This window comes from Mustelus asterias, chromosome 4, assembly GCF_964213995.1.
Source record: "Mustelus asterias chromosome 4, sMusAst1.hap1.1, whole genome shotgun sequence".
Classification (NCBI taxonomy): domain Eukaryota; kingdom Metazoa; phylum Chordata; class Chondrichthyes; order Carcharhiniformes; family Triakidae; genus Mustelus; species Mustelus asterias.
Window position 1 is genome coordinate 73,382,066 of NC_135804.1, and position 24,435 is coordinate 73,406,500.

General features: G+C 43.9%; 1 protein-coding gene across 1 annotated transcript in view; it reads right to left on the bottom strand.

Annotated features, from left to right (window-relative positions):
• The window catches only part of slc25a14 (solute carrier family 25 member 14), a 148,180-nt gene that overhangs the window by 40,207 nt on the left and 83,538 nt on the right, over positions 1 to 24,435 (bottom strand). Inside the window, exon 7 of the mRNA XM_078211201.1 lies at positions 6,775 to 6,899. Within this exon, the coding sequence (XP_078067327.1) occupies positions 6,775 to 6,899 (125 nt within the window). The remainder of the gene's footprint in view (positions 1 to 6,774; positions 6,900 to 24,435) is intronic.

A 24,435-nucleotide genomic window follows, 5' to 3' on the forward strand; every position in this document is an offset into this window, starting at 1 on the left:
CAACTGCTTCACTGGGCAGGGAATTCCACAGATTCACAACCCTGTGTGTGAAGAAGTTCCTCCTCAACTCGGTCCTAAATCTGCTTTCCCTTATTTTGAGGCTATGCCCCCTAGTTCTAGTTTCACCCACCGGTGGAAACAACTTCCCTGCTTCTATCTTATCTATTCTCTTCATAATCTTATATGTTTCTATAAGATCTCCCCTCATTCTTCTGAATTCCAAAGAGTCTACTCAGTCTCTCCTCACAAGCCAACTCTCTCAACTCCGGAATCAACCGAGTGAATCTCCTCTGCACGCCCTCCAGTGCCAGTATATCCTTTCTCAAGTAAGGAGACCAAAACTGTACACAGTACTCCAGGTGTGGCCTCACCAGCACCTTATACAGCTGCAACACAATCTCGCTGTTTTCAAACTCCATCCCTCTAGCAATGAAGGACAAAATTCCATTTGCCTTCTTAATTACCTGCTGCATCTGCAAACCAACTCCTTGAGATTCCTGCACAAGGACATCCAGTCCTCTGCACAGCAGCATGCTGCAATTTTTTACCATTTAAATAATAGACAATTTTGCTGTTATTCCTACCAAAATGGATGACCTCACATTTACCAACATTGTACTCCATCTGCCAGACCCTCGCCGACTCACTTAGATTATCTATATCCCTTTGCAGACTTTCAGCGTCCTCTGCACACTTTGCTCTTCCACCCATTTTAGTGTCATCTGCGAATTTTGACACACTACACTTGGTCCCCAACTCCAAATCATCCATGTAAATCGTAAGCAATTGTGGTCCCAACACTGATCCCTGAAGCACACCACTAGTCACTGATCACCAACCAGAAAAACACCCATTTACCCCCACTCTTTGCTTTCTGTTAGTTAACAAATCCTCTACCCATGCTAATACATTACCCGTAACACCATGCACTTTTATCTTATGTCTTTGGTGTGCCACCTTGTCAAATGCCTTCTGGAAATCCAGATTCACCACATCCACAGGTTCCCCATTGTCCACTGCGCATGTAATGTTCTCAAAGAATTCCACCAAATTAGTCAAACATGACCTGCCCTTCATGAACCCATGCTGCGTCTTACCAATGGGACAATTTATATCCAGATGTCACGCTATTTCTTCCTTGATGATAGATTCAAGCATTTTCCCTACTACAGAAGTTAAGCTAACCGGCCTATAGTTACCCCCCTTTTGTCTATCTCCTTTTTTAAACAGTGGCGTCACATTTGCAGTTTTCCAATCTGCGGGAACCACCTCAGAGTCCAGCGAATTTTGGTAAATTACCAAGAGTGCATTTGCTATTTCTCCCGCCATCTCTTTTAGTACCCTGGGATGCATTCCATCAGGACCAGGAGACTTGTCTACCTTTAGCTCCATTAACTTGCCCAATGACAGTTTCTAGGTTCTCACCTGCCATAGAACATAGAACATAGAACAGTACAGCACAGAACAGGCCCTTCGGCCCACGATGTTGTGCCGACCTTCATCTGAAACCAAGATCAAGCTATCCCACTCCCTACCATCCTGGTGTGCTCCATGTGCCTATCCAATAACCGCTTAAATGTTCCTAAAGTGTCTGACTCCACTATCACTGCAGGCAGTCCATTCCACACCCCAACCACTCTCTGCGTGAAGAACCTACCTCTGATATCCTTCCTATATCTCCCACCATGAACCCTATAGTTATGCCCCCTTGTAATAGCTCCATCCACCCGAGGAAATAGTCTTTGAACGTTCACTTGATCTATCCCCTTCATCATTTTATAAACCTCTATTAAGTCTCCCCTCAATCTCCTCCGCTCCAGAGAGAACAGCCCCAGCTCCCTCAACCTTTCCTCATAAGACCGACACTCCAAACCAGGCAGCATCCTGGTAAATCTCCTCTGCACTCTCTCCAGCGCTTCCACATCCTTCTTATAGTGAGGTGACCAGAACTGCACGCAATATTCCAAATGCGGTCTCACCAAGGTCCTGTACAGTTGCAGCATAACCCCACGGCTCTTAAACTCCAACCCCCTGTTAATAAAAGCTGACACACTATATGCCTTCTTCACAGCTCTATCCACTTGAGTGGCAACCTTTAGAGATCTGTGGATATGGACCCCAAGATCTCTCTGTTCCTCCACAGTCTTCAGAACCCTACCTTTGACCCTGTAATCCACATTTAAATTTGTCCGACCAAAATGAATCACCTCACATTTATCAGGGTTAAACTCCATTTGCCATTTTTCAGCCCAGCTTTGCATCCTATCTATGTCTCTTTGCAGCCTACAACACCCCTCCACCTCATCCACTACTCCACCAATCTTGGTGTCATCAGCAAATTTACTGATCCACCCTTCAGCCCCTTCCTCTAAGTCATTAATAAAAATCACAAAGAGCAGAGGACCAAGCACTGATCCCTGCGGCACTCCGCTAGCAACCTGCCTCCAGTCCGAAAATTTTCCATCCACCACCACCCTCTGTCTTCGATCAGATAGCCAGTTACCTATCCAATCGGCCAACTTTCCCTCTATCCCACACCTCCTTACTTTCATCATAAGCCGACCATGGGGGACCTTATCAAACGCCTTACTAAAATCCATGTATATGACATCAACTGCCCTACCTTCATCAACACACCTAGTTACCTCCTCAAAAAATTCTATCAAATTTGTGAGGCACGATTTGCCCTTCACAAATCCGTGCTGACTATCCCGGATTAATCCGCATCTTTCTAAATGGTCGTAAATCCCATCCCATAGCCTTCTTGTCATCAATTTTTGGCATGTTATTTGTGTCTTCCACTGTGAAGACCGACACAAAATACCTGTTCAATGTCTCAGCCATTTTCTCATTTCCAGTTATTACATCCCCCTTCTCATCCTCTAAAGGACCAATGTTTACTTGAGCCACTCTTTTTCGTTTTATACCTAACATAGCTGAATTCCTAGTTGGTTCCTCAATGTTTTGCTCCAGGAAACCATCTCAGATATAGTCCAGTAACTCATCTAATCAACTTTACCTAGTCTATATGTAAATTGAAGTCATCCATTATTATGGTATTACCCATTTTCAGAATCATGGGATTGATATGGCACAGAAAGAGGCCATTTGGCCAATTGTGTCTGAACGAGCTGTCCAAACGAGCATCATGACTTAGTGCCATTCCCCTGCCTTTTCCCCGTAACCCTGCACATTGTTTCTATTCAAATAATCATCTCATGCCCTCTTAAATGCCTCGATTGAGCCTGCCTCCATCACACTTCCAAGTACTGCATTCCAGACCCAAACCACTCGCTGTGTGAAAACATCACATTTGCTTCTGTTGCAAATCACATTAAATCTATGCCGTCTCGTTCTTGATCCTTTTATGAGGGACAACAGTTTCTTCTTCTCTATCCCGTCCAGCCCCATCATGACTTTGAACATCTTTATCAAATTTCTCCTAGCTTTCTCCTTGCCAAGGCAAACAGTCCCAGATTCTCCAATTTATCCTCATAACTGACATTTCTCAGCCCTGGAATCATTCCTGTAAATCTCTTCCCGCACTCTCTCCAATATATTCACATCTTTCCGATAGTGTGACACCCAGAACTGTACATAATATTCCAGCTGAGGTCTGACTAGTGTTTTGTGTAAGTTCAGCATAACCTCTATGCTCTTACATAGAAACATAGAAAATAGGTGCAGGAGGAGGCCATTTGGTCCCTCGAACCTGCTCTGCTATTAATTATGATCATGGCTGATCATTCAACTCAATATATCCCACCTCCCCCACCTCATCATATCCTCACCCCAAGAGTTAGATATAACGGCTTCTTGAAAACATACAATGTTTTGGCCTCAACTACTTTCTGTGGCAGCGAATTCCAAAGACTGACCACTCTCTGGGTAAAGATTTGCCTCATCTCAGTCCTAAAAGGTTTACCCTGCATCCTCAGACTGTGACCCCTGCTCCTGGACATTCCTACCCTCAGGAACATCCTTCTTCCATCTATCCTGTCAGGATTATTTAGGCTTACATGAGGTCCCCTTACTCTTCACAGAAAATACAATCCTAACCAACTCAATCCCTCCTCATATGTCAGTCCTGCCATCCCAGTGATAAGTCTGGGAAACCTTCTCTGCACTCCCTCCATAGCAAGAACATCCTTCCTCAGATAAGGAGATCAAAACAGCACACAATATTCCAGGTGTGGACTCACCAAGGTCCTGTATAATTGCAGCAAGACATCTCTGCTCTTACACTTGAATCCGCTTTCTAAGGCGGCCAACATGCCATCTTCCTTCTTCACTGCCTGTTGCACCTGTATGCTTACCTTCAGTGATTGGTCTGCGAGACAGCCAGACCTCATTGCACATTCTCCTCTCCTAATTTATGGCCAGAGAGTAATTGGCCTTCCCGTTTTTGCTACCAAAGTGGATGACCTCACATTTATCCAAATTATACTGCATCTGCCATTCATTTGCCCACTCACTCAACCTGTCTAAATCACACTGAAGGATCTCTTCATCCTTCTCACAGCTCACCCTCCCACCCAGTTTTGTGTCAAATGCAAACTTGAAATATGACATTTAGTACCCCATCTAAATCATTAATATATATAGTGAATAGCTGGGTCCCAGCACTAATCCCTGAAGTACCCCACAAGTCACTGCCTGCCATTTGGAAAAAGACCTGTTTATTCTAAGAAAGAGGATGTGTTGGAAATTTTGAATAGCATCAAGATAGATAAGTCGCCAGGACTGGATGGGATGTACCCCAGGTTCCTGTGGGAGGTGAGGGAAGAGATTGCAGAGCCTCTGGCGATGATCTTTGCGTCATCGATGGAGACGGGAGAGGTTCCGGAGGATTGGAGGATTGCGGATGTGGTTCCTATATTCAAAGAAGGGAATAGGGCTAGTCCAGGAAATTACCAACCGGTGAGTCTAACCTCAGTGGTTGGTAAGTTGATGGAGAAGATCCCGAGGGACAGGATTTATGAACATTTAGAGAAGTTTAGTATGCTCAAAAGTAGTCAGCAGGGCTTTGTCAAAGGCAAATCGTGCCTTACGAGCCTGGTGGAGTTCTTTGAAAATGTGACTAAACACATTGACGAAGGAAAGGTTCCCCCATGCAAGACTTCTCGAGAAAGTGAGAGGGCATGGGATCCAAGGAGCTGTTGCCTTGTGGATTCAGAACTGGCTTGCCTGCAGAAGGCAAAGAGTGGTTGTAGATGGGTCTTTTTCTGAATGGACGTCGGTCACCAGTGGAGTGCACCAGGGATCTGTTCTGGGACCCTTGCTGTTTGTCATTTTCATAAATGACCTGGATGAGGAAGTGGAGGGATGGGTTGGTAGGTTTGCCGACGACACAAAGGTTGGTGGTGTTGTGGATAGGTTGGAGGGATGTCAGGAGTGTGGGAGGAAACCGGAGCATCCGGAGGAAACCCACGCAGACATGCAGAGAATGTGCAAACTCTACACAGACAGTGACCCGAGGCCAGAATTGAACCTGGGTCCCTGGCACTGTGAGGCAGCAGTGCTAACCACTGTGCCACCATGTTGTCCCTGTGCCGCTGTGCCCTTCTTGGAGAAAATGGACATGTGAAGATATTAAAAATTGATTCAGCTCACAAGGGTTACACTTTTGCACAGGTAGATATTGGGCAACTTCCAGAATAGTGAAGACATTGCAGCTGTTTATGGGTGTGACTGACACTTCAAACCAGAAATAAGATTCTACCTGAATCAGTCCATAAAATGGACCTTCTAACCTCTCTCATTAACAGGACAATGGATTCCAACTCACATCTTCACTCAACTTTGTGGCTTCAGATGACTGGTGTTGCTGTGTGGAGATCCTCTCAGCCAAATTCACCCAGCCAGATTCACCCAGCTCATCTAAAATCTGGTGAGACGTATTGACAGTGCTGAATGGATTCTTTGGGCACTTCAACATGAGTCCCATGCTGTTAATCTCTGCCTTGCAATATCATACTTGTGTTACAGTGCTGCAGTCACTCAAGAATAATGACAGTCACCTAGACCACTGAATTGTTTTTACGGATTAGAGATTAATAACGTGATGGAATCATCAGGGGGTTTCGAATCACAATCTGAAAAGTTGACTTTTCTACCATGCCAAACCAGCATTTGCCCCACTGGAAAATTTCCTGAATAAAGCAAGCATAGATGCAACTTATCAGCTACAGTAAAGGTGCCTTTGAATTTATGAGATGAAGTTCTGGAGTTTCACCACACACTGGGAAAATGTTTGGCTCCCTACTCAGTTTCTGCAGCACCTAATCTGAGATACAAAGGAAGGATTAATTCCAAATTCTTTGCTGGATTCATTGGCCTTTTCAGGAAAGAGTCAGCCTTGGCTCGTTGTTTGGGTTTTCATCAGATAGAAATCAAATTACTGGCATCTATGACATATTTTGGGATGAAAATTCAAATCCAAATTAACCAAGTTACTTAAATTCAGAGAATTATTCAAAGAACAAATTTCCATTGAGGCATTTTTGGGTAATTTTAATTCAAGTTAAAGAATTTTAAATCAGGAGCAAACTGGATATGTTTAAATTTTGCTGCTCAGAATTAATTGGGACGACAGTCTGTTTTCTGTTTTGTAGCCAGTTTGCTTTTTATCCTGTTAATTGTTCTCTGATTGTCCATCTCCTTTGCCTTTCTATCCGTTTTCCCTCACACCCTTGTGAAGTGTCTTGAAATGCTTTTTTTTAATGTTAAAAGTGCTATATCAATGATAGCAGGTTGTTTTTTTTGGAAACTTACAGAAAGTGTGTGTAGACTGTGTCTCCCATGAGATTGGAGAGGATGATGTGTTTTTTGGTGATATCGTAGACTGGCAGCTCCACGCCCACTACAATGGCCGCTCGCTGAGCAGTGAGGCTCACTCCCTGTCAATTACACAGATAAACACATCTGAATAAGGTATAAAATACAGCTTCCAGCACACAAACACATAGCATCATTGAAATATATTAGATAAAAACATACAAGATCCTGAGGGGCCTCATCAGGGTCGATGTTGGAGAGGACGCTTGCTCTTTTGGGAGAATCTAGAACTACAGGTCACTGCTTAAAAATAAGGACAGTGATGAGGAAAATTTTTTTCTCTCAAAGGTCGAAAATCTTTGAAACTCTTTTTCTCAAAAGGCAGTGGAAACAGTTTTTCAATATTTTTAAGGTAGATAGATTATTGATAAGCAAGGAGATTCACCAGAATGTTGCCTAGGCTGGAGCATTTCAGCTGCGAAGAGAGACTGCATAGGCTGGAGTTGTTTTCTTTAGAGCGGAGAAGGCGGACGGGGACCTGATTGAGGTATACAAAATCATGAGCGCCAGAGGTCATTGAGTCATAGAGGTTTACAGCATGGAAACAGGCCCTTTGGCCCAACTTGTCCATGCCGCCCTTTTTTTTAAACCCCTAAGCTTATCCCAATTGCCCGCATTTGGCCCATATCCCCCTATATCCATCTTATCCATGTAACTATCTAAATGCTTTTTAAAAGACAAAATTGTACCCGCCTCTACGACTACCTCTGGCAGCTTGTTCCAGACACTCACCACCACCTACTCAGGTAGGGTAGATAGGAAGAAATTTCCCCCTTCATAGAGGGGTCAATAACCAGGGGGCATAGTTTTAAGGCAAATGGCAGGAGAATTAGAGGGGATTTGAGGAAAAACATTTTCATTCAGAGGGTGCTGGGAATCTGGAACTAACTGCCTGAAAGGGTGGTAACATAAAATCCCTACGCTGCCGAAAGAGGCCATTCGGCCCATCAAGCCTGCACCAATAACAATCCCACCCAGGCCCTATCCCATAACCCCACGTATTCATCCTGCTAATCTCCCTGACACTAAGGGGCAATTAAGCATGGCCAATTAACCTAACCTGCACATCTTTTGGATAGAGGTGGAAACCCTCAGAACATTTAAGAAGCATTTAGATGAGCACTTGAAATGCCATAGCATACAAGGACCAAGTGCTGGAAAATAGGATTAGATTAGATAGGTGCTTGATGGCCAGCACAGACATGATGGACAAAAGAGCATTTTTTTTGTGCTTTAAAGTCCGATGAAAGGTTATTGAGGGTGAAAGGTTATTTATTGACGGGTAGGTAGGCGGGAAAGTGGAGTCGAGGTTATAATCAGATCAGTCATGAACTTATTTAATGATGAAGTAGGTTCAAAGGGCCGAGTGGCCTACTGCTTCACTTTTCAATAAAGTCATGGCTGGTGAGTGCCTCATGTCCACTTTCACACATTATTTTCATGTCCCTTAATTGTTTAGTGCCTAACAACCCATTATCTCAGTGTTGAATATAGTCATTAATGCAGCATCCACAGCTCTCCAGGGTAGAGAATTCCAAAGATTCACAACCCTTCAAGTGGAGAAATTTCTCATCCCAGTTTTGCAATGTTTCTGATTTAGGAGTTCTTTTAGAAATGGGACATTTGTACTTCTATTTCCAAATGCTCAAACAACAATTTCCTGAAATTAATGGAAATGAGTTTTCTCTCAACTGTGACCAGAGCACTCTGTTGCAATTACAGTAACTGCTCCTGGATTGAGGCAACTTGCAATTTTGGCTTTCCCCGAGACAAGTTTGCATTTTCACAGCTTGAACCAGTTTGTGTTTCAGACTGTGGTGTGGGCTTTTATTTGCCACCCTGTCTGGGTTTTCACAGCCTCGAGTCAAGTATTAAACCTTAATTGCAATGAACAACTTTCTCGAGAATGAATGGGAAACCAACCATACTCTTATGTCAGAGACAAAAAACAGCACACTGCCAGTCCAACATATAACATACTTTGTAAAATCAGAGTAAATGTCATCAAAGTTAAAAGACCCGGGCATAACTGTATCTGCGATAACTCTATGGTTAGCATTGTTGCCCCATAGCATCAGGACCCAGGTTCAATTACACCCTTGGGTGACTGAGTGGAGTTTGCACACTCTCCCCGTGTCCATATGAGTTTCCTCAGGGTGCTCTGGTTTCCTCCCACAGTTCAAAGATGTGCAGGTTAGATGGATTGGTTATGCTAAATTGCCCCTTAGTGTCCAGGGATCTATAGGTTAGGGGGTTTAGTGAGGTAAATCCATGGGGTTATGGGGGCAGGGCCTAGGTAAGATGCTCTATCAGAGAGTCGGTGCAGACTCAGAGTCATAGACGTTTACAGCATGGAACCTTCGGCCCAACTTGTCCACGCCGTCCCTTTTTTTTAAAACCCCTACGGTAGTCCCAATTATCCGCATTTGGCCCATAACCCTCTATACCCATCTTACCCATGTAACTGTCTAAATGCTTTTTAAAAGACAAAATTGTACCCATCTCTACTATTACCTCTGGCAGCTTGTTCCAGACACTCACCACTCTCTGTGTGAAAAAATTGCCTCTCGGGACCCTTTTGTATCTCTCCCCTCTCACCTTAAACCTATGCCCTCTAGATTTAGACTCCCGTAACTTTGGGGAAAGATATTGACTATCTAGCTGATCTATGCCCCTCATTATTTTATCGACCTCTATAAGATCACCCCTCAGCCTTCTGCGTTCCAGAGAAAAAAGTCCCAGTCTATCCAGCCTCTCCTTATAACTCAAACCATCAAGTCCCGGTAGCATCTTAGTAAATGTCTTCTGCACTCTTTCTAGTTTAATAATATCCTTTCTATAATAGGGTGACCAGAACTGTACGCAGTGTGGCATTACCAATGTCTTGTCCAACCTCAACAAGACGTCCCAACTCCTGTATTCAATGTTCTGACCAATGAAACCAAGCATGCTGAATGCCTTCTTCACCACTCCGTCCACCTGTGACTCCACTTTCAAGGAGCTATGAACCTGTACCCCTAGATCTCTTTGTTCGGTAACTCTCCCCAACTCAATTGGCCATATGGTCACTGTAGGAATTCTATGAATAACTAAATCAGGCAAATTAAAAGAACATCTCCTCACTAACACTGCTGGAACACAATGGGGAATTTTAACATGTAGTCCTTCCCCTGTACAATCTGGTAGCAGTTGACATCACTGCGGTGCAACTGTGAGGTTGAGAGTTTCACAGATAGTATAAATGTAGTCACCCTGGAGCTCAGCGGTACACAGGAAGAGAGGGAATCAGTGACCACCAGTCAAAAAGAAACAGGCAGGTAGTGCAGGAGTCCCAAAAGTGCATCAGTTCCGTATACTGATAAAGGTGATAATCCATTGCACCAAGGGTGGTTCAGCTGTACAGCAGGTACAACAAATATTGGAAAAGCAACAATAATATGGGATAGTAGACAAGCATTTTTGCAGCCACAGACCTGATTCCAGGATGGTGCATTGCCTCCCTGGTGTCAAGGTCATTTTTGCCACTAGCGACTGCAGAACATTCTTGGTGAAGGTATCGGAAAGTGGGAGAAGATTTCAAAGTATGTTCTTCAAGAGTGGAGTTTGGAAATCCTCGTGGAAGTCAACTCAGTGTGACAAGCATCTGAGGGGATTTGATGAGAAATCCACAGAAGTTGTTTGGGTGGGGCATCTGTCACTTGGTTTCAGAAAATATCTGATCAAATTTCACTGAATGGTTTACATGGGTTATGTATTTACTGAGAACATTAGAGTCATAGAGACATACAGTCCACAAAAGATCCTTTGGCCCATCGAGTCTGCATCAACAATAACTACCACTAAAGGCGTGTTAATCTCATTTTTCTGCACTTGTCCAATGTCCTTGATTGTTATGATATTTCAAGTACTCATCCAAATATTTTTTAAAGGTTGTAAGGTTTCCGGCCTCCACTACCTTGCCAAGTAGTACATTCCAGATTCCCACCAACCCTCGAGTGAAAAGGTTTTTTTCTCAAATCCCCTCTGAATCTCCTGCCCCGTACCTTAGAGCGAAAGATATTTTGTAATATGTATAATTCTTATAAATCTGTCTCTCCCTGAAAAGGTATGGCGAGGTGAAGGAGTGGTGTATTATAGTTCATTTTTTCTTGTTGGATAAATGTTCTATTCTTTTGTTAGAATTTAATCAGCAGTCCTGTGACTCTGTTCATCCACATCTCTAAATAAAAACAAAAGTTGCGATCTATTGGGCCAGGGTTCCAATCTTGTACCAGTAGTATCAGCTGGGATCATAACAATCTCAAGGAGGATTGATGATGGTAGTGCAGTTGGTGTGGCCCACATGGATTTAAGCAAGACTTCTGATAAGGTCCCACAGGGAGACTGGTTAAATAAATAAAAGTTCACAGGACCCGGGGAATGTAGCAAATTAGACAGCAAATTAGCTGAATGGCAAGAAACAAGAGGTAATGTTTGACAGGTGTTTTTGTGATCGAAAAGCTGTTTCCAGTGGGGTTCCACAGGGCCCAGTATGTGATTCCCTACATGTTGTGTTATGTATTAATGATTTGGATGTAATTGTAGAGGACATGATTAAGAATTTTGCAGCCAACACAATGAATGGCCGTGTAGTTGATAGTGAGGAGGGAAACTGTGGGATTGAGGTATATAAAATTGTGAATTGTCTGGATAGAGTGGATGGGAAGGACAAATTGCCCTTCGTATGAGAGTCACCGTCGAGAGGGCATAGATTTAAAGAGATTGTAGAAGATTAGAGGGGAGATGAGGGGGGGAAAAAAATCACCCAGACGGTGGTAGAGGTATGGAACTCACTGTCTAAAAGGGTAGAGGTAGCAGACTTGTTTTTTGGCAGGCATCGACAAGATAGGCAGAGTGGCATACTTCAGCGCCATACATAAGACCATAAGAAATAAAAACAGGAGTACATAATTCGGCCCCTCCAGCCTGCTCCACCATTCAATAGGATCATGGCTGATTCGACGATATTCCTCATGTCCACTTTCCTGTGCTTTCCCCAAAAGTCCTGATTCCCTGACTGATCAAAAATCTATCGATCTCAGTCTTAAATGTACATTATAACTCTGTCCCCACAGTTTCCTGTGGCAAGGAGTCCCAAAGACTCTCAATCCTCAGAGAAGAAATTCTTCCTCATCTCAGTCCTCAATTGTGCCCCTTTATTCTGAGCCTATGCCCTCTGGTCCTAAACTCTCCCATGAGAGGAAATATCCTCTCAGCATTTACCCTGTCAAGCCTCTTAAGAATCCTATGTGTTTCAATGAGGTCACCTCTCATTCTTTTAAATTCCAACGGGTAGAGTCCAAACCTGTGTAACCTTTGCTCAAAAGACAATCCCTCCATACTAGGGATCATCCTAATGAACCTTCTTTGAACTGCCTCCAATGAAATAATATCGTCATAAATAAGGGAACCAAAACTGCTCACAGTACTCCAGATGTCATCTCACCAGTACCTTGTACAGTTGCAGCAAAACTTCCCTACTCTTATACTCCAACTGCCTTGAAATGAGGGCCAACATTCCATTAGCATTCCTGATGACTTGCTGCACCTGTGTGCTAACTTTCTGTGTTCTGTGCACAAGTACCCCTAAGTCATAGAACATAGAACAGTACAGCACAGAACAGGCCCTTCGGCCCACGATGTTGTGCCGACCTTCATCTGAAACCAAGATCAAGCTATCCCACTCCCTACCATCCAGGTGTGCTCCATGTGCCTATCCAATAACCGCTTAAATGTTCCTAAAGTGTCTGACTCCACTATCACTGCAGGCAGTCCATTCCACACCCCAACCACTCTCTGCGTGAAGAACCTACCTCTGATATCCTTCCTATATCTCCCACCATGAACCCTATAGTTATGCCCCCTTGTAATAGCTCCATCCACCCGAGGAAATAGTCTTTGAACGTTCACTCGATCTATCCCCTTCATCATTTTATAAACCTCTATTAAGTCTCCCCTCAATCTCCTCCGCTCCAGAGAGAACAGCCCCAGCTCCCTCAACCTTTCCTCATAAGACCGACACTCCAAACCAGGCAGCATCCTGGTAAATCTCCTCTGCACTCTTTCCAGCGCTTCCACATCCTTCTTATAGTGAGGTGACCAGAACTGCACGCAATATTCCAAATGCGGTCTCACCAAGGTCCTGTACAGTTGCAGCATAACCCCACGGCTCTTAAACTCCAACCCCCTGTTAATAAAAGCTAACACACTATATGCCTTCTTCACAGCTCTATCCACTTGAGTGGCAACCTTTAGAGATCTGTGGATATGGACCCCAAGATCTCTCTGTTCCTCCACAGTCTTCAGAACCCTACCTTTGACCCTGTAATCCACATTTAAATTAGTCCTACCAAAATGAATCACCTCACATTTATCAGGGTTAAACTCCATTTGCCATTTTTCAGCCCAGCTTTGCATCCTATCTATGTCTCTTTGCAGCCTTCAACAGCCCTCCACCTCATCCACTACTCCACCAATCTTGGTGTCATCAGCAAATTTACTGATCCACCCTTCAGCCCCCTCCTCTAAGTCATTAATAAAAATCACAAAGAGCAGAGGACCAAGCACCGATCCCTGCGGCACTCCGCTAGCAACCTGCCTCCAGTCCGAAAATTTTCCATCCACCACCACCCTCTGTCTTCGATCAGACAGCCAGTTACCTATCCAATCGGCCAACTTTCCCTCTATCCCACACCTCCTCACAAAGTCCTTTTGTGGTGCAGCTTTCTGCAGTTTTTTTCCATTTAAATAATACTCTGTTCTTTTGTTCTCCCTTCCAAAGTGGACTTCATATTTTCCCTCAATACACTCTATTTGCCAACTTTTTGCCCACTTACTTAAACTGTCGATGTCTTTTTGTAAACTGTTAGTATCTCTCACAACTTGCCTTTCCACCTATTTTTGGGTTGTCTGCAAATTTGGCTACAGTACATTTGCTTCCTTCCTCCAAGTCATGAATATATATTATAAACAATTGTAGTCTCAGGACTGATCCCTGTGGAACCCCACTGGTTACAGGTTGCCAACCTGAAAAATATCTTATCCCACTCACTGTTTTCTGCCATTAGCTTATTCTCTATGCATGCCAATATACTAGCTCCAACACCTTATAGAACCATAGAAAATTACAACTCAGAAACAGGCCTTTTGGCCATTCTTGTCTGTGCCGAACCATTTTTTGCCTCGTCCCACTGACCTGCACTTGGACCATATCCCTCCACACCCCTCTCATCCATGAACCCGTCCAAGTTTTTCTCAAATGTTAAAAGTGACCCCGCCTATACCACTTTATCCAGCAGCTCATTCCACACTCCCACCACTCTCTGCGTGAAGAAGCCCCCCCCTAATATTCCCTTTAAACTTTTCTCCTTCCACCCTTAACCCATGCCCTCTGGTTTTTTTCTCCCCTAGCCTCAGAGGAAAAAGCCTGCTTGCATTCACTCTTATCTATACCCATCAAAATCTTATACACCTCTATCAAATCTCCCCTCATTCTTCTACGCTCCAGGGAATAAAGTCCCAACCTATTCAATCTCTCTCTGTAACTCGGCTTCTCAAGTCCTGACAACATCCTTGTGAACCTTCTCTGCACTCTTTCAACCTTATTTACATCCTTCCTGTAACTAGGTGACCAAAACTGTACACAATACTCTAAATTCAGCCTCACCGATGCCTTATATAACCTTACCATAACACTCCAACTTTTATACTCAATACTCCGATTTATAAAGGCCAATTTTCCCAAGGCACTCTTTACGACCCTACCCACCTGTGACGTCACTTTTAGGGAATTCTGTACCTGTATTCCCAGATCCCTCTGTTCAACTGCACTCTTCAGAGTCCTACCAGTTACCCTGTACGTTCTACTTTGGTTTGTCCTTCCAAAGTGCAATATCTCACACTTGTCTGCGCTAAATTCCATTTGCCATTTTTCAGCCCATTTTTCTAGTTGGTCCAAATGCCACTGCAAGCTTTGAAAACCTTCCTCACTGTCCACTACACCTCCAATCTTTGTATCATCAGCAGATTTTCTGATCCAATTCACCACATTATCATCCAGATCATTGATATAGATGACAAACAACAATGGACCCAACACCGATCCCTGCGGCACACCACTAGTCACAGGCCTCCACTCAGAGAAGCAATCCTCCATAACCACTCTTTGGCTTCTTCCATTGAGCCAGTGTCTAATCCAATTTACTACCTCACCATGTATACCCAGCGACTGAACCTTCCTAACTAACCTCCCATGAGGGACCTTGTCAAAGGCCTTGCTGAAATCCAGGTAGACAACATCCACCGCCTTCCCTTCATTCACTTTCTTGGTAACCTCCTCGAAAAACTCTAATAGATTGGTCAAACATGACCTACCACGCACAAAGCCACGTTGACTCTCCCTAATAAGTCCCTGTCTATCACACCTTCCAATAACTTGTCCACCACAAACGTCAAACTTATTGGCTATAATTTCCTGGATTTCTTTTGGAACCTTTTTTAAACAACTTTTTTAAACAAGCGCCAAATCTGGATGCGCAAACGCGATGGTAAAGGGGGAAATGCTGATAAAGTTGGGTGGTCAGTTCATTGATTCAATTTAAATGCATGCAAATGCATTTAAATCGCCGTTGCACCCGTTTCGTGCGCGAATTGGATCGTGGCCATTTTCGGGCCTCGGTAAAGTGGGCATCTGCGTGGACATTGATCGCATTAATGGCCTCACGCCCGACTTCACCACGTTTTCACGCCCGTGTCTGCGTGGGTTTCCTCCGGGTGCTCCGGTTTCCTCCCACATTCCAAAGACGTGCGGGCTAGGTTGATTGGCCATTCTAAATTGCCCCTTAGTGTCCCGGGATGCATAGGTTAGAGGGGTTAGTGGGTAGATATGTGGATAGGACCTGGGTGGGATTGTGGTTGGTGCAGACTCGATGGGCCGAATGGCCTCTTTCTGCATTGTAGGATTCTATGACTTATCTCAACGGAACAACGTGAGCCACCCTCCAATAATCCGGCACCTCCCCCGTGGATACTGACATTTTAAATATGTCTGCTAGGGCCCCTGCAAGTTCAACACTAGCTTCCCTCGAGGCCTGTGGGAATACCTTGTCCGGTCCTGGGGATTTATCCACTCTGATTTGCCTCAAGACAGCAAGCACCTCCTCCCCTTTAATCTGTAAAGGTTCCATGACCTCCCTACCAGTTTGCCCTATTTCCGTAGACTCCATGCCCGTTTCCTCAGTAAATATGGATGCAAAAAAACCATTTAGTATCTCCCCCATCTCTTTTAGTTCCATACACAGTCTACCACTCTGGTGTTCAAGAGGACAAATTTTATCCCTCACTATCCTTTTGCTCCTTGTTAGGAGCTTTTTGGATTTTCCTTCACTCTGTCTGCCAAAGCAACCTCATGTCTTCTTTCAGCCCTCCTGATTTCCCTCTTAAGTAGCTTCTTGCACTTTTTATACTCCTCGAGCATCTGATCTGTTCCTTGCTGCCTGTACATTTCATACAACTCTCTCTTCCTCTTAATCAGTGTTACAATCTCCCTCGAGAACCAAGGTTCCTTATTCCTATTTACCTTGCCTTCAATCCTGACAGGAACATACAAACTCTGCACTCTCAAAATTTCTCCTTTGAAGGCCTCCCACTTTCCATTTACATCTGGGCGGCACGGTAGCACAGTGGTTAGCACTGCTGCTTCACAGCTCCAGGGACCTGGGTTCGATTCCCGGCTTGGGTCACTGTCTGTGTGGAGTTTGCACATTCTCCTCGTGTCTGCGTGGGTTTCCTCCGGGTGCTCCGGTTTCCTCCCACAGTCCAAAGATGTGCAGGTTAGGTTGATTGGCCAAGCTGAAAAAATTGCCCTTAGTGTCCTGGGATGCGTAGGTTAGAGGGATTAGTGGGTAAATATGTAGGTATATGGGGTTGGGCCTGGGTGGGATTGTGGTCGGTGCAGACTCGATGGGCCGAATGGCCTCTTTCTGCGCTGTAGGGTTTCTAAGATCCTTACCAGAGAACAGCCTGTGGCCAATCCACACTTCCCAGATCCCTTCTCATTTCATCAAATTTGGCCTTTTTCCGGTTCAGAACTTCAACCCGAGGACCAGATCTATCCTTATCCATGATCAGGTTGAAACTAATGGCATTATGATCACTGGATCCAAAGTGTTCCCTCACACTCACATCCATCACTTGCCCGAACTCATTTCCCAATAGGAGATCCAATATCATATCCTCTCTAGTTGGCACCTCTATATACTGATCTTATCTTCTGATTTACCATGGGACCACGTCGAATACTTTCTGGAAGCTCAAATACCGTGCATCTACTGGTCCCTCTCTGTGATGATACTGTGCCTTTTAGAAATTTATTTATATCATATATCTTGTGAGAGGTACGTTTAGAATTCAGCTCTGCTTACATGGTGCAGATTTGTCTGCACCAGACAGCTCACATGCTGAAAATGCAGGATAATGATTGATTTTAGCTGGAGATATGCTGTGTTTTAATCTGAGTTAATGCATTTTTGTTTATTTTGGCTTTCCCCTGGGGTTTCACAGTCGGGTTTTGATTAGGTTGATTGACAGAGGCAGAGTCATGTGAATGGGCGGAGCGAAGCTTGCAGTAAAAAACACATAGTTCTCTTTTATTTTAAAAGAGTCAGTTTCTGCCTGGTCTTGAAAGAAGCATGAGGTATCTCTCTGTAGGTTGCTGTTTTGGGCTGTCTGAAGATAAGTGTCGCTCCCTCTCTCCCCCCAGAGGTGTTCTAAAGGTTCCAGAATTGTTAACAAGTGCAAGCATGTAAGCCTATGTGCTGAAAACTGGTTTTGAAGAGGAATTTATGTCTATAACTGAAATATTGCTTGAACGCAATAGAAATAAGTTAGCAGTTAAGAATTGTATCTTGTCATGTTCACGTATTGCAATTGGTAAAAGTTAACATAAGAAATAGGAGCAGGAGTGGGCCATCTAGCCCTTCGAGCCTGCCCCGCCATTCAATAAGATCATGGCTGATCTGAAGTGGATCAGTTCCACTTACCCGCCTGATCCCTATAACCCCTAATTCCCTTACCGATCAGGAATCCATCTATCCGTGATTTAAACATATTCAACAAGGTAGCCTCCACCACTTCAGTGGGCAGAGAATTCCAGAGATTCACCACCCTCTGAGAGAAGAAGTTCCTCCTCAACTCTGTCCTAAACTGACCCCCCTTTATTTTGAGGCTGTGCCCTCTAGTTCTGGTTTCCTTTCGAAGTGGAAAGAATCTCTCCACTTCTACCCTATCCAGCCCTTTCATTTTCTTGTATGCCTCCATAAGATCACCCCTCAGCCTTCTAGATCACCCCTCAGCCTTCTTAAGCTAATTCATTCATTATCGTTAAACTATATATTTAATACAGTGCCGTGGGCGGCACTGTAGCACAGTGGTTAGCACTGCTGCTTCACAGCTCCAGGGACCTGGGTTCGATTCCCAGCTTGGGTCACTGTCTGTGTGGAGTTTGCACATTCTCCTCGTGTCTGCGTGGGTTTCCTCCGGGTGCTCCGGTTTCCTCCCACAGTCCAAAGATGTGCGGGTTAGGTTGATTGGCCATGCTAAAATTGCCCTTAGTGTCCTGGGATGTGTAGGTTAGAGGGATTAGCGAGTAAAATATGAAGGGATATGGGGGTAGGGCCTGGGTGGGATCGTGGTCAGTGCAGACTCGATGGGCCGAATGGCCTCTTTCTGTACTGTAGGGTTTCTATGATTCTATGATTATTGAACTCGAAGACAGTGGGTGTTTAGTATTGGTCTTTCCAAGTGTTGCATTCGGTTCGTTTAATTCGTATGGAATAATGACTCTTTCAGTGGCTAACATTTTCCTGGGTGTCGAAGAAGTCACTCAGGGGCCAATTTTACTATTTTCATTCTAAGCGCTGAATCTGGGTGCAATTCAGATCCGACTTGGGAATCTGCTTTCAGGCAGATTCATACGCACTTAGCCTGAAAGAAAAATCGCGAGTCTGAATTGCGCTGTGGGCAGGGCTTAGCGCGCCCAAAATGATCAGCGCTCTGAACTGCGCCTGCGCAGTTAGAAAAAAAATTTGAAAATCGCGCCGCTGTTCACATTGCTCCCGGGCCGCAAAAAGCAGATAAAGTGGCTCGGGAGCAAAAAGCAGGTGCGATGGCCCTCACAGCATCACCCCCACCCCTACAACATAACCTTATCCACCCCCCCCCCCCTCCCACCCACAGACTTGCAGCGGTCTCCTCCGCCCCTGCCCCAACCCCAGAGAATGATCGCCCCCCCCACCCCCGTCGTCCCCAGAGAATGATCGGGCCTCCCCCACCCACCAGACAATGATCTGGCCTCCCTCCTCCTTCTGCCCCCGCCACCAGAGATACATCTGACCTGCCTCCTCCTCCCTCCCCCCCCCCCCAGACAAGTGGGATTAGGTGGGCACATCAAGACATTTCATGCATCGGTACAGGCTGAATGGGTCAAAGGGTCTCTTCTGCACTATAGTATTCTGTGATTCAATGGCAAGGGAGAAAGAGGAAGTAGCTATTGCGGAGAAGAAAGAAAAGGAAATAAAACAGTTTGAATTAGAGATAACATTCTCCTCGTGTCTGCGTGGGTTTCCTCCGGGTGCTCCGGTTTCCTCCCACAGTCCAAAGATGTGCGGGTTAGGTTGATTGGCCAGGTTAAAAATTGCCCCTTAGAGTCCTGGGATGCATAGGTTAGAGGGATTAGCGGGTAAATATGTGGGGTAGGGCCTGGGTGGGATTGTGGTTGGTGCAGACTCGATGGGCCGAATGGCCTCCATCTGCACTGTAGGGTTTCTATGATAACAGTAAGGGAAAAGAAAAGGAGAGACAAGAAAGGGAAAGGGAGAGAGTTTCAAAACTTCGGAAACTGGAACTGAAAAGCGAATGTCAACTTAAACTGGGGGCAAAGGTAAAAACTGGGAGTAGTGATGAGGACAGTGGGGAAGAACGAACCCATCATAATCAAAGGTCTGGTGAGGATCTGTTTAAATATGTTTAAGCGCTGCAAACATTTGACGAGAAGGATGTAGGAGCCTTTTTCATTTCATTTGAAAAAGCAGCTAAACAAGTAAAATGGCCACAGACCATGTGCGTTTTGTTGGTTCAAACAAATTCGTAGGTAGATGTAGTGAGATGTTTGCATCACTATCAGAGGAGATATCATGAGGTGAAAAAATCTTAAGTGCTCATGAATTAGTGCCAGAAGCCTACAGACAGAGGCTTAGAAATCTGAGGGAGGAACCAGGTTAATCGTATATAGAATTTGAAAAAAAAAACAAAGTAGCTTTGACAGGTGGACAATTGCATTTAAAATAGACCAGCTTACAAGAAAGTGCTTATTTTGGAGAAGTTGGAAAATTAATTTCTCAAAGTAGTGAGAATTCTTGTGGAAAAGGTTAAAATTGAGAGATTGACAGCAGAAATGTCGGATGATCAGAGGAGAGCTAACAAGATTGGTACAGAACTGGCTTGGGCATAGAAGACAAAAGGGTAGCAGTTGAGAGGTGCTTTTCTGAATGAAGGTTGTGATAGGCGATGTTCCACAGGGATCAGTTCTGGAACTTTTGTTATTCGGAGTATATATTAATGATTTGGAGGAAAATGTAGTTGGTCTGATTAGTAAGTTCGGAGACGACACAAAAATTGGTGGAGTTGCGGATAGAGAAGAGGATTATCAGAGGACACAGCAAGATATAGATCGGTTGGAGACTTGGGCAGAGAAATGGCAGATGGAGTTTAATCCAGACAAATGTGAGGTAATGCAATTTGGAAGGTCCAATGAATGTAGGAATTATACAGTAAGTGGTAGAACCCTTAGGTATATTGACAGGCAGAGAGATCTGGGTGCACATGTCCACCAATCACAGAGTAGTAACGCAGATGGATAAGGCAGTCAAGAAGGCATACAGCATACTTACCTTCATCGGTCGGGGCATTGAGTATAAAAATTGGCAGGTCATGCTGCTGTTGTACAGAACATTAGTTAGGCCTCATTTGGAATATTGTGTACAATTCTGGTCACCACACTGCCAGAAGGATGTGGATGCTTTGGAGGGGGTACAGAAGAGGTTTACCAGGATGTTGCCTGGTCTGGAGGGTATCAGGTATGAGGACAGTTTGGATAAACTCGGTTTCTTTTCACTGGAATGACGGAGATTGAGGGGTGACCTGATAGAGGTCTACAAGGTTATGAGTGGCATGGACAGAGTGGATAGTCAGATGCTCTTTCCTAGGGTAGAAAAGTCAAGTACTCGGGGACATAGGTTTAAGGTGCGTGGGGAAATGTTTAGAGAAGATGTGCGAGGCAGGTTTTTTACACAGAGGGTGGTGAATGTCTGGAATGAGTTGCACAGGGAGGTGGTGGGAGCAGGTACGATGGCGGCATTTAAGGGGCACCGAGATGAATACATGAAATGGGATGGGAATAGAAGGATACGGACTCCGTAAGTGCATATAGTTTTAGTTCAGGCAGGCATTATGATTGGCGCAGGCCTGGAGGGCCGAAGGACCTGTTCCTGTGCTGTACTGTTCTTTGTTCTTTGTATAATTTTGAGTTAGCTCATAAATTAAGATTTGGGTTTCAACACCAATTTTTAAAAGCCTCAGATGTTTTCATTTTAATAAAGTTGGACACACAAAATCGCAGTGTTGGTAGTTTATAAAAAGCATTGGGAAGGCAGACAGAGTAAAACAGGATAAGCCAGTGAGGCAGCACGGTGGCACAGTGGCTAGCACTGCTGCCTCACAGTGCCAGAGATCCGGGTTCAATTGCGATCTCAGGTGACTGTGTGGAGTTTGCGCGTTCTCCCAGTGTCTGCGGAGTTTCTTCTGGTGCTCCGGTTTTCTCCCACAGTCCAAGATGTGCAGGTTAGGTTGATTGGCTATAGTAAATTGCCCCTTAGTGTCAGGGGATTAGCAGGGTGAATACTTGGAGTTACGGGATAGAGTCTGGATGGGATTGTTGTTGACAGATGCTTGATGGGCTGAATGACCTCCTTTTGCACTGTAGGGATTCTTTGATTCTATAAAGAATCATATTCTATAAAGAATAATATTCTATAAAGAATATGGTTTGTTAAAGTAAAGGAAACTATGGTGAAGTTAAAGAGATGCAAAATAACGAACAGCCTCTTCAGGGGTTGGTTGATGAGCAGATCTCTAAAGAATTTATTTATGTGGCTACGGTTAACTCATGTGTACCAGGAGGAGTAGGTAAAGAAGTTAAAATTTTAAGAGATGCGGGAGCAAGTCAATCTTTAATGGTGAGGGTAGAGAAGATATGTAGTTCAGGGAGTGGGATAGCTTGATCTTGATTTCAGATAACGTTCGGCACAACATCGTGGGCCAAAGGGCCTGTTCTGTGCTGTACTGTTCTATGAAAGGAGTATTGCCAGAATAGGTGGCAATATGTGGAATTCATGGTGCAAAGAGTTGTGGTCCATTATATAAGGTAAGGTTGGAGAGTCTGGTGAAAGGTGGTGAAGTGGTGGTAGGGGTAATAGAGAAATTACTTTTTTCAGAAATATTATTTGTCCTTGATAACGTTACAGCTGGATCACAGGTAGGAGTGATGCCTACTGTGGTTGAAAAGTCAGCAGAAAATCAAACAACGGAGGTCTTGCAGGAAGCATATTGTGGGATTTTTCCTGAATGTGTGGCAACAAGATCACAAAGCCACAGGCTGAGACAAGAGGAGAAATCAAAGAGTAAAGATAAAGAGATTTAGTTATCAGAAGCCATTTTTGACCAGACAGTTGAGAAAGAGTAAGAACAGGTGGAGAATGAAGTGGATTTCTTACAAGTGATCACAAGTAAATGAAGTCAAGTCTGGAGAATATTCATACAGTACAAAATTCACTTAAAAACCAATGCAATGTAATATTACTAAACACATCCTGCACTGTACCGCTATATTTAATGATGTACACAAGTCAACACAATTCTGATAGCAGAGAGGATTGCTTTTACACTATTTTAATTAAAGATCTTTACAATATCATATAGAAAATAGTATTCATTCATATGGCAATGTCAACATTTCAGTAACACAAATGGGTTTTCTGCATGCTTTTTACAGAATTAGGTCAAGCTCCTTTCTTATACTTTGTGTTCATTAAAATATTAGTCAAGTGCAAGCACCCAATGTTAGCACCTTGCACTCCCAATTCATGTACAACACAGGTAACTGCACAGTACGTCTTCCTCTATTCTCTCTGACAATGGAGGGAAGTTTCCTCTTTGTGTCAGCTTCTGTGAAATTGTCAGTTAATTTACAAAGAACACTACAATTAGCACAGAGATAAAAACTTATCTTGTGTGCTTTTCTCCAAAACCTGAATGGTGCCCTCTTCAGCTCAGGAAAGCTGGAATGCAGAATTACAACAGAAAGATGTAGAGATAGAGCAGTTGTATCAGAAAGCCACGCAGATGAAGTATCTTAGTGTATGCTGGAGTGTTATTACATTAAAAATTATGTCTTAATGAGAAAGTGGAGAACTTAACATATTCAGGCGGATGAAAAATGCACAAAAGTTCATCAAGTTGTATTACCAGAAGGTTATTGAAAGGAAGTGCTTTCTTCGAGAGAGTCTGTGAACAGCTTAACCTTCTGAAAAAGAATACTTCAATTTGACATTTCAGAACTCTGGAAATTAAACAAACTGGATGGACTCAGTGATGGAAATTGAAAAACAAATCCAAAATGGTTTGTGCCAGTTTGCACTCAATGTAAAGTTTTACCCTCCTGCCCAGTTCTCTGAAGACACTTCCAGGATTGATTTATAATCATGACAATGGAATTGAACTCGGGCTTGGAATCAAAGCAGGTACAAAAACTGAAGGAGATTTCTGAAAAGAAAGAGGAAGCAGCGGAACAGCAGCAGGGTGTTGAGAAAAGTAGGAAGAGAGAACATGATTGCCAATTTTCCACAACTTTAATGAAAGAAGGAATGTTCAATGTTGGAAGAGAAGAACTGAACTGTACTATACCACTGTTGTATTTGCATGCTTAGATTTAATAAAATGTATACATATATTATAGTATATTATGTATATTGTTGCAAAGTTGAATAGAGTAATTGTAGATTGGTGTTTGTAAAATTGTAAAATGCTGGGGAGAAAGCATTGCATGGTCCCATTAAAAGGCAGTGGGTTTTCTGTGCCTCAAGAGTTTAAAAAAATGCAAGACATCACGTCAGAGGTTTACAGCACAGAACAGGCCCTTCGGCCCAACTTGTCCATGCCACCCTTTTTTAAAATTTGGCCCATATCCCTCTATATCTATCTTACCCATGTAACTGTCTAAACGCTTTTTAAAAGACAAAATTGTACCCACCTCTACTACTACCTCTGGCAGCTTGCTCCAGACACACCACCGTGAGAAAAAATTGCCCCTTTGGACCCTTTTGTATCTCTCCCCTCTCACCTTAAACCTATGCCCTCTAGTTTTAGACTCCCCTACCTCTGGAAAAAGATGTTGACTATCTCGCTGATCTGTGCCCCTCATTATTTTATAGACCTCTGTCAGATCAC